The following is a 21,064-nucleotide window of genomic DNA, read 5'->3' on the forward strand; positions in this document are numbered from 1 at the left end:
TGTCTAAAAGGACACTTGCAAGACACTTTTCTATTCTCCTATCTCTGTCAGTATTGTGAGAAAAGGAGATGACATAAAACTGACGACAGACGTGAGTTTCTACCTGTCCTCTAATATCTTTGGCTTGGCTGGCAAAGAGAGCTGTTTAACACAACTAGTCATCGTGGAGAGCAAAACTCCTGAAAATATTTGCGAAATTGATAAGCACCAACCCAGCACAAACAAAGACAAGAAGGCGACATGGACAATTGATTCTTTAGTTAATGAAACACATACAATATGCAGGTGTGACATGGTATTGCTAACCAAAGGCAGTAAACCGTCAAAGGGCCATAAAGGCAACAAAATCGTGTGGGGACAGAGGAAACGACTAAAAAGAAAATAACCTAGACAAAAGCGTGGCAGTGCTAGCCAGAAGGAGTAAGCTTCACGTAGTGTAGAGGGTCCTAAAAGTGACAAAACGTGTACGAGGTGAAAAAAAAGACGAAAACAATAACTTAGATGAAAAATGTGATCAGTGACATGAGGTGTAAAGAGCCAGAAGTCACAAAAAAAAGATTGTGCTGTTTTTTTTTTCACCTCATACATGTATTTTATCGCTTTTAGGGCATTCTATACCATGTGAAACTTATTGCCTTTGGATAGCACTGCCATCAGTTCAGTTCAGGCGTTCAGTCGTGTCCGACTCTTCGTGACCCTATGGACCATGTCACGCCACGCTTTCCGGTCTCTCACTATCTTCTTAACATCACATAGCTTCATCTGCAATGCCTCGAGAATGCCATCTAACCATCGCGTTCGCTGCCTACCCCTTCTCCGGCGACCCTCAACCTTTCCCAACATCAAATCTTTCTCCAGCGACTCCTCTCTTCTCATCAGATGACCAAAGTAGCTGAGCTTTAACTTTAGAATTTGACCCTCCAATGAGCAGTCAGGGTTTATGGTCGACAATATCGACTGATTTGATCTTCTGGCAGTCCAAGGAACTCTTAAGAGTCTTCGCCAGCACCACAATTCAAACGCGTCAATTCTTCGGCGGTCAGCCTTTTTCACAGTCCAACTCTCGCATCCATACATCACAACTGGAAAGACCATAGCACGGGTTATACGGATCTTGGTTGGCAGACTAATGTCTCTGCTCTTTACTAGGCGGTCAAGGCTAACCATTGCTCTCTTTCCCAGAAGCAGGCGTCTCCTAATTTCATGACTGCAGTCTCCTTCCGAGGTAATCTTGGCGCCCAAGAACAGAAAATCTTTCACAGCTTCCACTTCTTGTCCATTGATGCTCCAGGACTTGATAGGGCAAGACGCCATGATCTTCGTCTTTTTAATGTTCAGTTTATGCCCAAACTTCTCACTCTCTTCTTGTACGCGCATCAGAAGTCTCTTGAGTTTCACTTCACTTTCTGCCATTAAAGTGGCATCATCCGCATATCTAAGGTTGTTGATACGTTTTCCAGCAAAGATAAAGATAAAGCACTGCCATGCTTTTATCTAAGTTATCTTGAGTCGTTTCATCTGTTTTCACATAATTTTATTATGTTTATGGCCTTCAAGCCATGTGACATTGATTGCCTCCAGTTAGCAATGCCATGCCGTACCTCTATATCCCACATCCTTTATTCAACAATGAATCAGTTGTCAGTAAGCGCCTGTCAATGTCATTTGTCTTTGTTTGTGTTGCCGCTTCTGTATTTCTCAAACATGCACCAACTAGCCCAGAAAAAAGTTCTACTGAACTCCCGGAAATCATCATTCTATTATCAAATCTTGGCATTTATCACTTGTCTTTAAACAAACTGCCACTTCAACAGACCTTCACCAAAAAAGTGTGTTTCATCTATTCCTCTGCATTTAATTACTCCTTGGCTTTAAATACAAGAACTACTGGTACCATAGAGCAGCCAGGTCAAGTGACTCAACCTACCATTGGTGTTTCACCTTTGGGTTTCTCAATGCCAATGCTGCTTCCTTATCTTGCTTTGTGCATGAAGTGCCAAGGCAGCACTTATCTGTTTATGCATGCCAGGATAGCACTTATCTGTTTTTCACAAACACATCCGTGTCTGTGGTTAAGCGTATCGCAGCAGTGGAAGGATTCATGCTTCCTATATCAGTTTTACAAGAAAGAGCTCTCACCAAAACCAAGCAATCGTACCTAGAAAGAGCAGCCATACATAGCCATAACCTAACATCACACTGCCACTAATAGAGAACCCTGCACCCTAGCTTGGCCTTATTACCTGTTCTCAAGGACATAGGGTTGATCGAGATACTTTAAAACTCATCTGTATGTGATCATGTGCTTGTGAACGTGTGCGACAATAATGATTTTTTTTTTTTTTTTTCATTCTAGAGCAGACATCTCCTGTTGCCATTAAAATATCTGTCTCTCTCTGCACCCTAGCTACAGAGCCCTGCATACACTGCCCAAAATTCTAGAATTAAATAGCTTTCAGTCACCCCGCTGAAAGCTAAAGCTACAGTATGCTTATGCTCTATTTGCATTAAATTTCGGGAAAGAAGAAGACAGATACTTTGAACAGTGTGCAAAAAAAAAAAAAAACAGGTATCCAACACTCTTTTTTGAAGGTAGAAATAATTTCACTTACGTGCACTTCGCTTGACCAATGTCAAAACATAATTGACCTACAAGAGCAGCACTTTGATCTCCAAGGCACTAGGAAAAAAAAAAAGAAAAACAATGCCACATGAACATTTTGATTCAGTACATTAAGCATTTTATTTCCCACTTGCCCTTTCTAGGCATACACGAGGCAAGTGAAAAGAAAACAAGTTACCGAAAAAATGTTTTTCGTATAATCAGAAAAAAAAAAATAAAGTTCCGAAAAGCTTGCCTATTAAAGGAGCTACGTATTGCACGTAAGAAGCAAACTAGCTAAGATTTTGAAAAAGCTCTTCAAACAAATTATTCTCACTTTGTTGCATTTCAAACGCCCTTGCAGGATGAATAAATATTGCACAGTGGCAGATGCCTCCCACCCATGTGCACATATGCTTCAGTACAACCGCAACACAATGCCAGACTCGCACAAGTCAAAGTGATACCTACCCCCGATATAGGGACGCCCAGAAGTGGACCCTCACACATTTTGCCATATATTTCTGAAGAACTGCATATCTTCGGTAGTATTGACATGGGCACTCCAAAGAACCTAAGAGAGACATTGCGCATGTTAAAGACAACAATAACAGAGTCCTGATGAGGAGCAAGAACAAACACAGAGAGAAGAAAAAAAACCTACCTACTTCTGAAATGATTCAGACTTGGTAAACAGAAACTCTCCTTTCACCTATGGTAGTTTGACAGACAGATCATGCAATATGTAACGAAGTGTACACAATCCCGCTACACGTTCATGCCCAAGTTAAGCTACAGCACAGACAGTTGTATACTCATGCCACCTTGCCCTTGCCATATGTAAAGTCCCAACCATAAGGAACGAGTACAGGAATGCTGGGTGAACTTGCTGCGTTAGTGAGCTGATGTTGGCTGAACTAGAGCAGAATTAGCTATGTCCTCACATCACCCTCCACAGCAGAGTTGTCACTTATGATGCTCTTTGGTGCTGCACTGGACAACCAAAGAACATCATAACTGCACTGGTGTTGCACTGGTGGCTGTAGAAGTGTAGACGCAGCAAAAGAAAAATCTGCACTACAATACTTCAAACCTTTTCGTGTCATGACAAACGCTGATTCATTATGGTGAGTTGTACTGAAACAGCTGGTTAAAGCCTCAGCTCACCACTGACCGACATTTATCGCTCAGAAAGCTGGCGATAAGTGCACCTGTTTCCTTTGTAACTGAAGGACGTAAGCTGATTTTTAAATATCTTAAAGGCAGCTCTAAAATATCGAATGTGCTGTATGTAGCATTTGGTTCAAGTTCTCTTCGTGATGGGGTGCGGGTGTCCTGTCTCAAGGTTTTGCTTCGCTGCTTTTTGGTTGCAGTTTGTTGTACACGAGGTTAAAAGCAAAGTTTACCTGCTTACCGGAAGTATAAAAAATTGTGAAAATGCAAAAAAGCTGCGCTTCCTTTTGCCAATGGCCAAATGCAGCATGAAATAACATGGACAAAAACAATGCGCCAAATATGACAGGCATGTTGGTTGATGCTTTTTAAAGCTGCTTTCTGACGCCAATACGAGCCTGCTAGATTGGACATAACTTTTGTTCCTTTGAACAAAACGGTGATGTGTAGAACTTTGCTCAGAAATTGGCACAGATATTGTTTGAAACGAAGATAACCAAAGCAACTTCAGAGAAAAGATATGGAAGTCAAGTTATTGAAACCAAAGAAAGTGTAGTATACTCAGGGACAACTTTCTGCAACTATGTATGAGCCAAAGCAATAGAACTGAAACGCATTAGCTCACTGCGCAACAGATTAGTCATTTTAAACACTTTGCGCGATGTGCTCTGGGGTATTATACCATTCCGGAAATATTCTCGACATTATTACATCAAGACCATACTGCAGTACAAGCCAGTACAGTGTTAGTGCTGTGCGTTTTAAGATGAGTACGCTACACCGTACAGATGCAATGGCTGCGCCATCTGTTGGGAATCCCACAAAGCGTACGTCGGCTGCTTCTGCTGCGTCTACCCGCTGGTCTCTGTACGCTTTCGCAATGCGCGTATTTCAACAATGTACGTAGCGTGAGATATTCATTAACCACCACTTTATGTCCGCCTAGGCCTTGAGTGGTCTAAAGGAACACACTTCTGCACCACTCCACCTCTAGAAAACCATTATTTCATTTAAAAGCAGAACTGAAAGCAAAACCATAACAGAGGCCAGATAAGCCAGAACTACTTGGTGTACTAACACTGTGACGAAAGCTCCGCCTCCATTGGCTTAGCTGCATAGCCACAGAAGGTTGCTACCAAGTATAGTAAGTATTGTGTAAGGTGAGAACACCAGTGTTTTGGCTGAAACCCAGAGGAAGCATGCATGCAATGTCATCTCTCTTCTACCAACATATATACTTAACGACCATCAGCACTGTAATCTCTCACTGAGCACAGCCCTCTGGTGTTCTCACATTCAGAAGCAGTCCACTACAGGAAGCTGACAAATAAACAGCGCATCGTGCATTCCATATGCTACTCTGTTCTGCATCTTTCAGTTGTTTGTACGAACAGAAAGCATAGGGGAATGTTTTTTACCTGATATATAAAAACCTATTAGAAAGTAGAAGTAAACACAACTGCATGCAGTTGGTAGGCTTCCAAATCCACCGCCTATGCATGTTGTGTACGATGCCCTGCCCATGAACCTACAATGGAGAACTGTCCAACCTTCCGTTTTCAAAAGTAGTATGTTTGCAACGTAACCTCAAGAGTGTTCCCTTATTCCACCCCTGACCATCGCAGCAGATTTGGAAAATCCAGTAGTTCCATAAGTGCCACGTGGAATATAATTGGTTGGTGAGGGCTGCATTTATGCGATAAGCCCCTTGTGCTATCAAAGGCACATAGACTGCCAGAACCAAGCCCTCACTATACTGCTGTGCAGAATATCTGCTGTAAAGAAAAGAAGGCCTTTTTGTACGCACTCCATGAATAGTTAGTGCGCATAATGGTGCGCTTACGACTGCGTGCAAGATGAGCTACGAAGTGGATGTGTTTGAAAGCATCATAACACTGCTATGCAATGGCTAGCAAATGCACTGGCCATAAAGTAGCTCTGTACCGCCAAATTAAAAAACAGCTAGCATTAATCAAACGCACCTGCATAGGAAGTGGTCCCACTGAAGTGTTTCGATGTCCATGAGCATAGTGCGGCTGGCATTTGTCACGTCGGTGATGTGAACCCCACCCTTCGTCCCTCCTGTGAAGTTCTAAGAGTAGAAGAAAAAAAGAGGAAATTAATGATGGTGAACATATTCAAACTTACAACGGAATATTTTGGCCTAACAGTGTAGAGCAAGTTACTGAACCTTCATCATAATCCAGCAGCCATAATAAATCAGTAAGCACAACAAACATGCAGTTTATTTTAACGTTCCTTTATCCCTATGAACCTGAAAATTTCATTGGAAAAAAGAAGTTTAACCCTTTGACTGTCGAATATTCAAAAAAAAAAAAAAGCTCACCCCCAGTGTCAATTTTTTTAAAATGCTATACGTTTAGCTCAGTACCCGTACAGCAAAAACGCCGTGGGCGGAATGTGGCCGTGGTACCCGTACGAAAAAAACAGTCAAAGGGTTAAAATATATGCACGGAAGCAATTTTATATTAGGTTGGGGACTCTGAAACTATGTTAGCAAATATTCACTTCATGCAAGGTAAAAAGGTTGTTTAAAATGGCAACTCCAGGACTCTTTCTCAAGTTTGGAAGATGCCCCTATGCTACGCATAGCTAGCGCAACTTTCTTTGCATGACATCAAAGTATTTAGATAGCACTGACGCGAGAGAATGATAGTTATAACAACAGAATATACTAGCTGTTTTCACTTTCAGTGCACTGTACACATAAACACATAGAAGCACGTTGCACGCATCATACAAAGCTTCAAGAAATCATCTGCATAATAGCGCAGCAGTATTTGATGAGCACGGTAACATATAGACTAATCTAGGAACCTCATAGAGAAGAAACATTGGAAAGATTTTTCCTGCAGTTTTTTTTAACAACGATGGAAAAGAAAATGTTTTAAAAGCACCACATGAAAAAGCCCTTCGTTTAGTAGCTGACATTAATTATTCGATACCACTGGCTGAAGCCATTTCCAGATGTGCTGCCCTAACAGGAAAGAGCAGAGAGCAAGAAATGGTACAGAATGCAAGCTTCTTCTACAGAGGAATATTAGGAATTTTATTTTGTTTGCAGTGTGATATACTGGTTTTCAATACCTAGCAAATGGGTGCCATGAGAAAATATTAACGGAAGCCATTTTTTTTTTGCTTCACAACTCACATATATGAGCCACGAGTCCACTGTGCCAAACATACAGCGGCCTTCTCGCACCGCAGCTGCCACTTCAGGAACATTGTCCAAGAGCCATCTGAGCTTGACTGCACTGAAGTACGTGCTCAGTGGTAGCCCACACTTTTTCTGCACAAGAGCAAATGTTACAAGCGCAATTTTAGGTACAGCAGTGAAGAAAAATTGACGAAAAAAGAAAGCATCACGACCGCAGTATTGCAATTCAATCAAAATGTCATCACAAGCATACTGTTGCCATACTTTTCACTCCTAAACAAGCACTAGATAAAGACCGTTCAATTAGCACAGATTTCAAGTCGGCAAAAATCGTATTTCAGAGCACGGCTAATGTTGACGTTTGTCCAGTACCACAATATGCATTTAGTACCTGAAAACTGGATTTCAAATTCCCTTGCCACTTTATTGAACCCTGTGATGTTTCCTATAAAGCTAAACGCTATGAAGCTTATCAATGCTATGTGTTCAGTTCAAGCAATTTTTGTGGTTGAAATGTGGTGAACTACTGATACAGGCCAACTTCCATTCGCCCTCAGTGTATCTTTAGATCTGTCCTTTAAATTTATCAGTCAGGGAGAAAAAGGGAAAATAAAAGCAATCAAAACGACAGAACTAAAAACCACTGAAGAAAATTATCCTTAAACAAGGCCAATCTGAGTAACGGAGTTTGGTTGCAAGGATGAGGCAAGGCAGGGAAATAAATTAGCAAACATTTAGAGTGTCAATCTACTTGCTTAGCTTCAGCACAGGCTTTTTGGCTTTCTAATTATTTGGTTTCTACATCTTAGTTCCCCATGTCTCGCAGTTGTAAAAATCTCCCCAAAACTTTATAAGGCTTTTGCAATATCAGGTATGTTCAAGTAAGCGTGAAGACATTAAAGGTGAAAAGAAAAAGCAACTTTGCAGAGTATGGGAGCCCTTAAAACCAGTAGCTCCTCTGGTACAAAGAAAAGAGGCCTCAATGCAAAAAAGGGAAACATCCATACTGCCCTGCTCCCATGAGTCTGTAACGGCCCTGTGGTCTTAGACAACATAAATAACTATTCCCTAGCAAGGTAGAACAAGAGGAAGAAGATGGTTTACACGGTATGAAGGAGTATTGAACAAGGGTAAAGGGGGTATGCCTCAGTTCACAGGTCGAGCCAACGCTTCGACAAGTGGACTTGTCTCCGTCTGGGCGAAGACAAGTCTACTTGTCGAAACGTTGGCTCGACCTGCGAACTGAGGCATACCCCCTTTACCCTTGTTCAGTGCTCTTTCATTCCCTAGCAAGTGAGATAGGTGCTAGGAAATATTGTCTCAAGTGGAAAACATCATCCAATTTGCTAAACTACTTTTCCTGCATATCTTCTTTGGAAAAACATATTAAATTGCTGTTAAGTCTCCTGCTTACCTTGAGGTAGTTCTTATCATGACCTGGAATTTTATTCAGTAAAGTTTCAACTGTTCCCATTGTTCTGTTGTCCAACCACACTGTATTAAGAAAGCGAAAAATGAATGTTAAAGAAGGCCTTCAGACAGACTGCAGCTGCCATGTTTGCTGCTTACAAAGAAAGGAAGGAATTACCCCCTTTTATAAGACTAACTTGAAAGAAAAAGATCACTAAAGCACTTCGAGAGAGCACTCAGTATAGTTACAGTTACACTGCTTTGGACGAGCTTAATAAGAGAGCAACTCGTTGAAATGAAAAGAATAAAATATAAAATAAGAAAACATATGCAAAATGCATGCATGCGCATCTGTAAGCAGTAGTCTGAAATAAGAAACAAGAGCACTGTTTTGACCAAGGTAATGGCGTGCAATACTATAAATGCACCCATTTTTCACATTTGCTACAAAACAAATGCTTGTGTGTGACCATATCACAATACCATCCCCATCATCATCCTAACTACATCCACTGCAGGGCAAAGGACTCTCCCATACCCCATTAACCAACATACGACAGGATACAATTTTGCACTTACCAACAGCATTGTAGAGGGGTTGCCCAGTATTTTTGTCCCAAACAATTGTTGTCTCCCTTTGGTTAGCAACTCCAAGGGCTGAAAAAAAGGAGCATGCGCCCAACTCTGAGCTGTTGATGAAAATGCACTTCCATCTGCTATGAACACCCAGTTTTTCATAAAGAAATAGGGGGAAAAAAAAAAAAAACCATATACTACTGCAGGAAGGCCTATTTGCCTTCATAATGTTACATAATTAACCATATCCTTCATGCATTTATAGTTTTCTTTGTTTTCTTTTTTTTAAGGTTACATTAGGAAAACAAAATTTTATAGTGCTTCCTGTATTTGCCTAGTCTCATCACACATGCCATATGGAACAGAAATGCACCAGCGTAAAAAGACTTCTAGAAATTAAGACTGCACCCTACTCTCTGCCTTCTGGTGAAGGCAACCAAATTCAAATTGGAGGCCATTGTCTTAACCATGATGCAAACTATATTTCCCTTCAGCCATTAATCTAGTAACACATTCACAGGCTACTGCAACTATCTGCATTTATATTGTGGAGTTCAGCAGTCCTTTTTGCAGCCTTTCCAAAACATATACTATAGAATGATATTCCTGTAGCAATATCAGTGATAATCATTTTACAAAGAAGGTAGCACTGATCACTTGTTGTATATAATCAAATAGTATAATCCAGCAATTTCTATTTTTGCTTGCTTAGCATCCGACCTACATAGTTCGTAGAAATGGCAATGATCGAAAGATGATGACAATGATCAATTCTGCAAGATGGCATGGCAGACATTAAAGTTTTCTTTTTTATTTGACCAACCCCAATATAAATGTATGAATTTATATAAGACATAATAAAGTGAAACTGAAAGAGAAAACTTTGATGCTAATTAATACAAGAGTCCAAGCAAATTCCAAATAATTCAATGCAAATGCTTCGTATATAAATGAATGCCTGCTAGATGCAATAATGAAGCTCATCAGGCTTTAGGAAACAAGTCACTAATAATTATGCTTTAGGGCCAAACAATCCTCAGCTGCAAGAAGACAATTTCAGGAAATGTTACAGAACCAGGATTGACGGCAGTTTGAAAGCAAAAAAATTTCAGTTTTTAATGAATTTCGATGTCCTAGCATAGTAATTTCAAGGAATTCAGGTGACAATAGAAAATAAAGCCTTCAACAACATTCTCCCGAATTTTTATTGAAGAGGAAAAAGGAAAACAAATTAAAACAGCACATTTGAGTCCCATTGCATTTTGTCAACCCTTGTTCAGTACTTCGATACAGGAGATCACACCTGTTGCTAGTAATAAACTGAATTCAGTTAAAGGCTGCTCAAGGGGTACATTAAGAAATCTACTCAAGTTTTTCTGCTGTTTCATGGTCAATAGTTTGAAGCTCCAGCATCCTCTCTTTTGCAGTCTTACAAAGGGTGTTTGATTTCCCAATATATGTGACACCATTTGTAACCTCAGCTTTTTTGCCACAGCTGTCAGCAAATGCCATCAAGTTTCATGTATCTTATGTTCCTCCAGGTACGCTTGGTAACGGTGCCATGTGGCTGAAAAATATTTCCACAGCTCCTTCATAACTGCAACCTTAAGGGCTCTGCCAGCCTTCTTTACAGCATCGCACACAATTCTCTTAGATATGTGAGAAATTTCTTTCACATTTACGATGGAGATCTGGCAATTAACGCTAAATACTCTTTCAACAGCATCTTGCTCATGGCAAAAGAAGAAATTTTAACAGTACTCTCCAGAAGTTTGAGCAAGAAGAATGGAACTTTAAAAGATTACAGAAAACATCTCCAAACTGATGGAATGCTTCTCAAATAAGCCTTCAAATAATAAGAGAGAGGCTCAGTGGGCTAAGCGAGCAAGCAGCCAGAAGTATTGATACTGTAAGCACTGAGTTTCATTCACACTTCATCTTCTCTCCGAAGAGATGACCGATGATGATGAATATGTACAGATGAAGATGACGTCCAAGCACAGAGCTTAAAATACCAATAAGATTGGTTTGACTTTCAGCTTTGCAATGAATGAGGCCAGATGTTGAGTCAAAGCTGCTAAGCACAGCCAAGCGTAAAATACAAATTTCAGAGTACCTCCATATTTTCAAGGGTTTTCAAGGTTTTGGATATAGGGTTTTAAATATCAAGAGTTTTCATGGGTTTCAATGATTGCCACAAACCCTGGAAAACTTTTTGACAATGTTTGGGCTTGCTGAGAGGAAGAAAATGTAATATGAAGTTCCAAGTATTTCCTACCAGATGATTTGGTTTTGATCTTATAGGGTTTAACGTCCCAAACCAACTAAGGCTGTCAGGGAAACTGCAGCAGAAGGCTCCGAAACTTTAGATCCCCTGGGGTTCTTCACCATGCATTAATGCTAGACTGTACATGGATGCCTCGCTTTCCACCCCCATCGAAGTGGCCGCCGCAGCCGGGATTGAACCCAAGTCCATGAGTTCAATAGTCAACTGTCCTAACCAGTGACCCACCGCGGTGGACTTCACCCCAGAAGAGTAGAACACGAGGCTGAGGGCAATCTTGCTGGTGGCTACCTGGTAGCACTAGCGACAGAACCCAGCACCTCTCAAATGTGAGGCAGATGGTCGCTCTCACCACTTTCAAAATCACTAATAGATTTGATTCTGGCCCTGAAAGCAAACTCTGTTTATCGTCAAAGCAACTACTGCCAATTCCTGCCTGTTTTCAATGCATTCTCTCAAATCCTGATTTCTTTTATCACAGTCCTAAACAAAGCAAGAAATATTTCGAGACACTTAGGACCACTTAAGTGTACAAAGGTGAAAGCTTGCTCGTGCATTGCTGGGGCCCCATCTCACATATTATAAAAAAAGCCCACCTGTACAGACATTATAATACTCCCTTCTCTTCTAAGCTGTTCACTGTTTTAGAGTTAAATCCATTGAAAACCATACTTTCTGATAAATTATCCTAAATGAAATGTAATCCATGAACCTTGAAGGAACTCTGAAAGTCCTTTAAGTAATTTACAAAAAGCTGTTCATACATTTTGACCCCTTTCAAAAATAACTGACAAGGCCAAGAATCAAACCTGTGGTCACAAGTTAGGCAGCTGAATACATGCTAGATTACCCTGAAGCCTCACATCTAAACTTTTCCGTATTCATTCTACGAATGCATAATCTTATCCAAGTTGACACTGCATGCACATGGAGCACTGCTAGCACTGTATGCGATAACACAGCAGGTCGCTGATGGTGCAATGACAGGTTCAAAAGCTTTTCCATGCTCTCCAGGCTGGTTTCTCAAACTAGAGGTCAGCCAGTTCTTTTATCGTATCTCAAGAAAGAAAGCACGGACTTCGTCCGAACTGAAAAGATCGCAACAAGTACCCAAGATTAGCTCATATTCCCAACTTAAGTCAACAGGCAGGGCCATGAACTATGCTGCTGCAATTGCACATGGAAAAAAAAAAAAGGCAGAAAGCTAAACACTGAAGTATATCTGTGCTCGCATTACAACTGCCTCAGCTAGTGGGTAGTGCCTTGCATGACTGTAAGACCTACTTTGCACAATGGCAAACTTGCACTATTTTAGATGAGCGTTAGCAAACTCAATTGAAAATGGCCTCTTTTTTTTTTTTTTGACCGAATCAATCAACAGCAAGATGATTGCAAAGAAGAATAAAGAACTTTAAAGGTCAGCTGAATTATTTTCATGCACGATTAGAAAGAGAAGCATAATAGTAATGTTAGAAAGATTCACTCCTCCAAGACAGTGAGAAAATAAAATCTAGACCACAGTGGGATTAATTGCATAATGAAATTTATAGCCCAGCAGGGAGCATGGTAAGACGTGTCCATTCAACAAGTGTCCGAGCAGAAGTTCATTTCTTTATAGCAGATGGGTCGTGTTAAATGAAGATTACGAGCAGACGACTCACCTATTATATCACGAGGATCAATCTCGAGGGCCTTCAGCTTATCGACAGTTTTTTCTATGCACTCGTGAACTGACTTGACGATTTCATATGGGTCCTCTTCCACCCACCTAAAGGTAATTCAGACAATGCAAATTTCGGTGAACTCCGATGGAAAGTCGCTAGCATACAAGAGGTTATAAATTAAAAATGGTGTTCAGCATACCCATCATTCGGAAGAACGTGCTGTATTTCTGTTTGATGGTAGGCAATAAGTTCGGACGTCGTGCTTGCGAAAACCTAAAGTACAGAAAAGCGTCAATGGTTTATTTGCGCACGTGCGTACATAATAATAATAATAATAATAATAATAATAATAATAATAATAATAATAATAATAATAATAATAATAATAATAATAAAATCCATAAAGAAAGGTTTATGGTGAACAAAACAGTGGACAAAAAAAAAGGAACATTTTTAGCGTTTCTTTTTTCTCTGGCTGCATCCCAAAACGGTCAACTTTTCATAAGACGATGCTGGGCAATACGAGGAGAACGGCTTTTTCTTGTTTACTTCCTCGTCATTCGAGAGGTCGTACACGAACAATTTCTGCGCGCGAATAAATGCGTGAACCAAAAAAAGGAAAAGCGTTCTTTTGTAGTACAACAAAGGTGCGCGCAAGTGTGGTGAATACAACCACGCAATGAATGGGAGGAGCAATAACAGCTGTGCGTAAACGAAACACGAGTTGATTTGGATGAACCATGAACGAGGGGGCACGCTTCTGAAGCAGCGAATAGGCACGAATATTTCTCCGGTACAACACCTATGCTTGAATAAAATTTAAACTCACCAAAAACCTAGTGCTGCTTGTCCCTTGGTCAATGGCACCTACAAGCGGACCGTGTTTGCCGCGCACGATATTTGGCTTGGACTCCATCGAGAACTGCACCAATGAGCCTTCCAAGCTCGACGGCCTGTGACTTCACGACGAGTCAAGTTCACGTTGAAGTAAACAGCCGACGTAGTACGGGTGGCGCCGGCACATGCCCAGCTGGGGTAACACACCTACAACGTAGGGGAGCGATTACAACTACTACAGCAACGGGAACAAACCACACACCGCCGGCGAAAGCATGCTGAAAGCCATTGAGGAAGCAGCATGGGCCAAAGGGTGGTAGCTATAAGCGCTCTAAGCACTGACAGCAGCGCACAGCCTAGATCCAATCTGCGCACTCTCGCCGTTAGAGCTGAATTCAGCGCTGCAAGCGATATTACGACACGGTCGCCGGCATGGTCGCCGGTGTCTTCGGCTGACGGCGCTCGTGGAATTTTATTCGCACTCAAACTCTGCCACACGTTTGAATGATCGCCACTCATGCAATGTTGTGCTAGTTGTGCAGTGTCGAACGTGTGACAGCGCACGAGGGGGCAGAAAACTCCACGAGGGGGGCGTCAGCTGAAGTATTGGTCGGGTAAGGGATGAAAAACTGCAGTTGTTTCCTCACTCGTAGTGATTCCTGCTCTTAAGACACGCTGGCTTTAACACTAACACTGTAGTGAATTTAAAAAAAACGAATAATTAAGCAATTCAGGCTTTAAATCCTTCCTGACTGTTGAAACCAAAACCGTAACAAGTGAGAAAAAATTGATTGTAGAGGTGTCCACAAAAGTACTTGTGACAGCTACTGCGCCTATTTTTTCTTTCCAGTGAACCAATTATTATTATTTTCGGTAGCACGTGGTTGCAGGTACGTTGGGGGGGAACCGTGAAAATCGTTGATGAAAATAATGCTCTAGAAGATTGGACAATGCAGTCTTTGTATTAACTGTATGGGACAATGTGACGACAGCACAACGTTATTGGAACAAACCAAGGAACAAACAGTTTCGCAGCTCCGGCCAGAGAGGTGTCCCCGGTGGCGGTTGTGTGAACTATCGGCGCTGCAGTTGACTGGTTGACTCTTGCTCCTTGCCGGGCGCGTCGCCTGCTACACGCGGCGCGGAAGCATGGAGCGGCCGGCATAAATGTAGCAATTACGTGCTGCCATTGCACTCTACACGGCTACAGTGAAGTTATGACTACATTATGACAGTTTTGGCTTCGAAGGCATGCATTACATCAGTGAACGTGTTTGTGTGATGCGAAATTTAATGCCGTGAAACAAGTGCGACAGCGTTGTCGACTTGCTCGCCAGAACCAGCGTTCTAGTAACGTTCTGCTCTTCGGCTTCAATTCTTTTTATTACGCGATATCGTGACGCGCAAGTCATTTCGTATTAGATTATGACGTAGCCGTTCATTGCGCAGCGTTCAGCGTGCTGTTATCCAATTTTTCGCTTCTTATTAGCGTCCACCTTCTTTTTCAGTTTCAGTCCAATTTGTGACAAGGATTCAAGCCGCCGACATGTGTGCCTCCAATTCTATGCCGTTCACTGTAAACGTAGGGTGTGCGCCGAGAAGATTCTGCGTCTTTAGCCTAAAATCAAAAACAAATAGGCGTACGCTTTGCCAACTACGTGCCAGACTCTAGATGCCTAAAATTGGCGGAATGAAGAGACGGCGTTAAAGGCGCTATCGCGTCCTCTCTTAAGACGAAGCTTACTGCTATATTTTTTTTTTAACACCAAACCTCTTCATGCTGGCCTGCATGCTTTGCACCGTGGGCAACGCCTATTGAAACGAATTGGAAGTCCTTCATTTGTTCGTATTGTTCGACAGGCTCCTTCGAGATTAAAACGTGGGCACAAGCTCTGCATATAAGAAATAACTTACTTCGAAGTGAACGATTTCTGTTCTGCATTTAGAAAAGGAACTATATTCGTGTACTCTCGTGATAGTTCGTGTAGCAAGGCTCTTTATTTTCTTGCTGGTACATATTTCGAACGCAAAAGGCCTTATATACCGAAGAGAAAGCACCCTAATCGCGCTGCCCCGTGTGTTTCGACAGCAATGACAGTAGAGAATATGCAAGATTCCAAGAGCCTATCAGTGTACATAGCGCAAATCGGACAGCTGAGCTGCACAAACGAATTTTGATTTGGATATTTTGAGTGCGTCGCAGTACCAGCAATTCGCAGGAAATTTGAGTATTTTCGCGACGAGGAAATAGACGAGCCATGAGGGCGAGGAATTTTGCTTGTTGAGAAGACTTTTGTCATTGAGCGGTTAATTGTCACGGCAACGATATGTTGCGCATAAAGTTCTCATATCATACGAATTCAGCGTTGATTATAGCTCTTCTGTAGCATGTCAATGAAGCGAAATTGGGTACGGGGCTTCCAACTCGGAGCTAATGCGAAGAGAGGAGACGTCATAATAACTGCAGAGAAATTCTACAATCAAGATGATCACAAAAATTAAAACCTCTTCAAAATCACTGAGCATGCGGCTTAGAAAACGTAGCGAACTGCGGCAGCTGACAGGAAAAAGAAAAAAAGATAATGAATGAATAAACTCTTTATTTGATTGAAGGAATGACTCTCGGACGCTGTTAGGGTAATTAGTGTTGTTGACATAATGCCGGCGAAATGCCGTTCCCGTGAGAATTTTTAGCAGCTAGGATTCAGTGGTTTAGCCTAGAGGTGCGCATGTGATTGTGCAACGCGCTGTATACTTCCTTTGAGGCACTCATTTCAGTCAGTAACCCTCGTAAGTCGAGAAATGCTACTTCAATCAATTTTAAGCTTGCGACGGTAAAAACTGAAAAATAACAGAGCCAACAAGGGACCTATAATGGCAAAACAGTGGCATAAATTGGCGGGAATATTGGCCCTAGCTTGGCATTTGGGGAGACACTACTTTTTCGAAACGCCAATAAAATGAGTTAGCCACTTGCACGTGTGGCTAACTCTTTAAGAGCCGGAGCTTGCTCCGTTTTCTTAATGACAATAATATACAAAACTTACTTTAAGTTGAAGACAGTCCCATTTTATGTCACATGGTAAGTTTCGGAATAAAAAAGAAATCTTGTTGCATAGTTGCCTACATTCATGAAGCCAGCCGCATATTTCGCACGTGCGCTACGTGTGATTTCGATGCCAATTGTTTCGCTTCTTATACCCAATAAAACGCCACGCAATGCCGTTGAGCCGATCGTCTTGCATAAAAGTTAAGTCTGGTTAGTTTGGGTTCTTCAGTCGTGTTGAAGTAATTCATTACAGTGAAGAATTTTTGTGACGTTTTCGATTTACCGGCACCGGAAAAGCATACTAAATTCACTGGAAAACGTGGCGTTCTCTTAAAAATATTCGCGTGTTTGTGATCAGAAATCAGGCAAAGAACAACTGCAATGCGGTGCCTAGCACCGTTTCGACAAAGAATGCATGTCTTGATTAGCCGCTTGACTCATTTCTCATTCTCTACGGGTCGCGCTTGCGCATGACCGTTACCTTTGAATTCATGGAATATAATTAAAAGTCATTTAGCGATAACTTTTAAAGTCTTGTTGCGCTGGTCATGTGTTTTATGCGTCAGTCGCATATAACTACAGATGTCGAAAACTTCAAACACTATGTACGCTTCGACCCAAAATTTTATATATGAAACTTATCATGCATAATGCACTTATTTCCCCGTAAGAAGAGAATGTTAAAGGATCAGCGGAAAGCCACGGTCCAATACTGCCACCTTGTAGAAATGGCATAGCCGATACTAGCGACCCGTTCCTCAGCTGCGGCCATCAAGGGCTCTGTCATGGAGTGGCATATCTATATGAGCATAACAGTGCACATCCAGACCCTCTGTTAGAAGTCTAATGAAATGGCAGCGCCAACATGGCGGAAACAGTGCGCATCCAGGTCCCTTGTTGGAAATGCAATGAAGTGGCAGTGCCTATATATGGGGGAAACAGTAAACAGCCAGTTCCTTTTTTGGAAGTGTAATGTAGCAGCTCTGCTAATATGGAGCAAACATGGAAAAACTAGGGCCTTCTTAGGCAGTGTAACGGAGTGGTACCGCCAACACTGGTAGCTCATAGGAATGAGAGAGCCATCATTGCCGCTCTCGGGCAATGACATCGCCAATACTGGCGAAACGGTGGAGACGCAGGTTCTTGTAGGGCTGGGACTTGCTCAACTAGCTCAACTCACAGTTCTTTTGCATGTTCCCAGTATAGGCCCGTCGTCTTGTGCTGCTTGGGTCACATTGCTGCTTATTTTTATTGCCAACAATATGCAAATGAATGCGCTAATTACATACATGCTACTTGGCCAACCTTGTGCCGAGCATTGGGTGTCGACTATTTCCCTACCATTTGCCGATATCTGGGTGGCTCAAAGTACTTGACCAGCTTCGTGGCTAGCCAATCACGGTTCTGCTTTGGGCCATGTTCGACTGCTGAGTGTTGGGTGCAGAACAATCCCCTACCATTTGCCAGTAAGTCTTTAGCCAAGTACTGACCAGCGTAATTGGCAGCAAATCAGGGCCCACCTTCTGGCCTGCATTGATTGGCTGAGAATACCGGCTACGGAGCTCTGCCCAGTCGTTTACCGAAGATGACCGAATTTTAGTTGGGTGCTTCCATTAAAAACTAAATGGGACAGTTAAGCTCTGCCGTTAAAATAGAAGACACCAAATTTGGTGCCTTTTTCCTTTTTGTTATTGATGCGTAAGACATTCCTCTCTATATATATATATATATATATGAATGAAAGAAGCCAACAATCCGCGAGGCCGAAGAAAGTGTCGGGGATGGTACTTTTATGTCTTTTTTTATGTTTACTGGGATAATCACATAAATTATTAATGTAATCTGATTAGGGGAAAGATAAATAGACACAAAGTAGAAGAAAAAAAGTAGAATAAAAAACAACGTGCCGATGGTGGGAACCGAACCCACGACCTCCGAATATCGCGTCCGGTGCTCTTCCAACTGAGCGACATCGGCCGCTGTCCCCCCTGCTACTTTCTTGGGTATTTATGTTGTCTGTATACGAACCTTGAGAGTGTTCACCAGCGCCACCCTCAACCATAGCGGCGGACGTGGAACGTCCTTTGTTACCGCCAGCGCCACGTAGAACGTGATCAAGAGCAAGGGTGCAAGCTGTGCTAGAACCCTCTTACGCTACCTATGGCTTCAAGACTGCCAGAACCGAGACCCCTGTAAGCTACAAGCAGATCAATTAAGGGGAAATGATGGTGCTCGTTATAATAAATGAATGAAAGAAGCCAACAATCGGCGAGGCCGAGGAAAGCATCGGGGATGGTACTTTTATGTCTTTTTTTAATGTTTACTTGGATAATCACAGAAATTATTAATGTAATCTGATTAGGGGAAAGATAAATAAACACAAAGTAGAAGATAAAACAACGTGCCGATGGTGGGAACCGAACCCACGACCTCCGAATATCGCGTCCGGTGCTCTTCCAACTGAGCTACATCGGCCGCTGTCCCCCTGCTACTTTCTTGGGTATTTATGTTGTCTGTATACGAACCTTGAGAGTGTTCACCTGCGCCACCCTCAACCATAGCGGCGGACGTGGAACGTCTTTTGTTACCGCCAGCGCCACGTAGAACGGGATCAAGAGCAAGGGTGAAAGCTGTGCTAGAACCCTCTTACGCTACCTATGGCTTCAAGACTGCCAGAACCGAGACCCCCGTAAGCTACAAGCAGATCAATTAAGGGGAAATGAGGGTGCTCGTTATAATAAATGAATGAAAGAAGCCAACAATCGGCGAGGCCGAGGAAAGCATCGGGGATGGTACTTTTATGTCTTTTTTTAATGTTTACTTGGATAATCACAGAAATTATTAATGTAATCTGATTAGGGGAAAGATAAATAAACACAAAGTAGAAGATAAAACAACGTGCCGATGGTGGGAACCGAACCCACGACCTCCGAATATCGCGTCCGGTGCTCTTCCAACTGAGCTACATCGGCCGCTGTCCCCCTGCTACTTTCTTGGGTATTTATGTTGTCTGTATACGAACCTTGAGAGTGTTCACCTGCGCCACCCTCAACCATAGCGGCGGACGTGGAACGTCTTTTGTTACCGCCAGCGCCACGTAGAACGGGATCAAGAGCAAGGGTGAAAGCTGTGCTAGAACCCTCTTACGCTACCTATGGCTTCAAGACTGCCAGAACCGAGACCCCCGTAAGCTACAAGCAGATCAATTAAGGGGAAATGAGGGTGCTCGTTATAATACATGAATGAAAGAAGCCAACAATCGGCGAGGCCGAGGAAAGCGTCGGGGATGGTACTTTTATGTCTTTTTTTAATGTTTACTTGGATAATCACAGAAATTATTAATGTAACCTGATTAGGGGAAAGATAAACACAAAGTAGAAATAAACACAAAAGAAGATTCATATATATATATATATATATATATATATATGAATCACCACTCGGTTTTTGCGTAAGGCTGCCGAATAATTTTAATTTAATTTTCTTTTTTCGCCAGTTTCAGTTTCGGTTTCAGCAGCCGAGACATGGCTTCGACGTCACAATCAAGTCTTGGTCACGCGAGGCATGAATAAACAGCGATACAATCCCTGAATTTTTACTTTTTGTAATTCATGTCCTTGAGGCAGGCTGATTTTAGTATTGCGGTGGATCAATACGACACAGGAACGTTTGTATGAAATTGTATCATTGTTTTTTTCATCCCTCACGTAACCAAGACTTGACTTTGACGTTACAGCCATCGCTGGACTGCTTAAACCGAAACAGAAACTGGTGAGAAAAGATCCCGCACTTAAAGATCCCCAGGTGGTCGAAATCACTCCATAGCCCTCCACTACGGCTCCTCTTTCTCTCTATCCACTTTCACTCCCACCTTCCTCCCTTCGCTCACGGCGCGGTTCAGGTGTCCACAGAAACAAGTGTGACAGATACTGCGCCTTTCCCTTTCTGTGAACCAATTATTATTAATGCGAAAGCAATACTTCGCTATGTTCACAGATTTCTGTCCGCAGACAGTGTCCACAGCAGTTGCGGGCAATTGAGAAGCGGTAGAGGTTAATTAGTGGTGTCAATCGATAGAGGCTGACGTAATGTAGCTACACAAAAAATAATTAGGCCAATAAGTTAATTAGGTATATAGTTAGAATAACTGGAATCGCAGGAAAAGAAAGGCGCAGTGTCTGCCACACTTGTTCTGTGGACACTTGAACCGCGGTTAAGGGAAGGACGATGGGAGTAAAAGCGGAAAGAGTGAAAGGAGTGCCGTAGTGGATATGATGTCAAGGATGTGACG

At 42.1% G+C, this 21,064-nt stretch overlaps 1 protein-coding gene across 3 annotated transcripts in view; it reads right to left on the minus strand.

Moving 5' to 3' along the window:
* Nucleotides 1–14,060, minus strand: part of Gk1 (Glycerol kinase 1) — a 51,588-nt gene extending 37,528 nt beyond the window's left edge. For 2 of the 3 annotated variants that reach the window (XR_014708069.1, XM_084606962.1), the window contains exons 1-9: nt 13,717–14,060; nt 13,087–13,160; nt 12,885–12,991; nt 8,943–9,020; nt 8,368–8,447; nt 6,948–7,085; nt 5,758–5,867; nt 3,074–3,176; nt 2,613–2,680 (exon numbers count right to left, since the gene is read on the minus strand). Coding sequence is in view for 2 of the 3 variants with exons in the window: in XM_084606962.1 (XP_084463088.1) it covers nt 2,613–2,680; nt 3,074–3,176; nt 5,758–5,867; nt 6,948–7,085; nt 8,368–8,447; nt 8,943–9,020; nt 12,885–12,991; nt 13,087–13,160; nt 13,717–13,803 (845 nt within the window). In the remaining variant the exon portion in view is untranslated. The remainder of the gene's footprint in view (nt 1–2,612; nt 2,681–3,073; nt 3,177–5,757; nt 5,868–6,947; nt 7,086–8,367; nt 8,448–8,942; nt 9,021–12,884; nt 12,992–13,086; nt 13,161–13,716) is intronic. The other variant, XM_084606963.1, reaches the window with a different exon arrangement.
* Between the last annotated feature and the right edge of the window lie 7,004 nt (nt 14,061–21,064).

This window comes from Amblyomma maculatum, chromosome 6, assembly GCF_055883805.1.
Source record: "Amblyomma maculatum isolate TAMU_Amacu chromosome 6, ASM5588380v1, whole genome shotgun sequence".
Lineage (NCBI taxonomy): Eukaryota > Metazoa > Arthropoda > Arachnida > Ixodida > Ixodidae > Amblyomma > Amblyomma maculatum.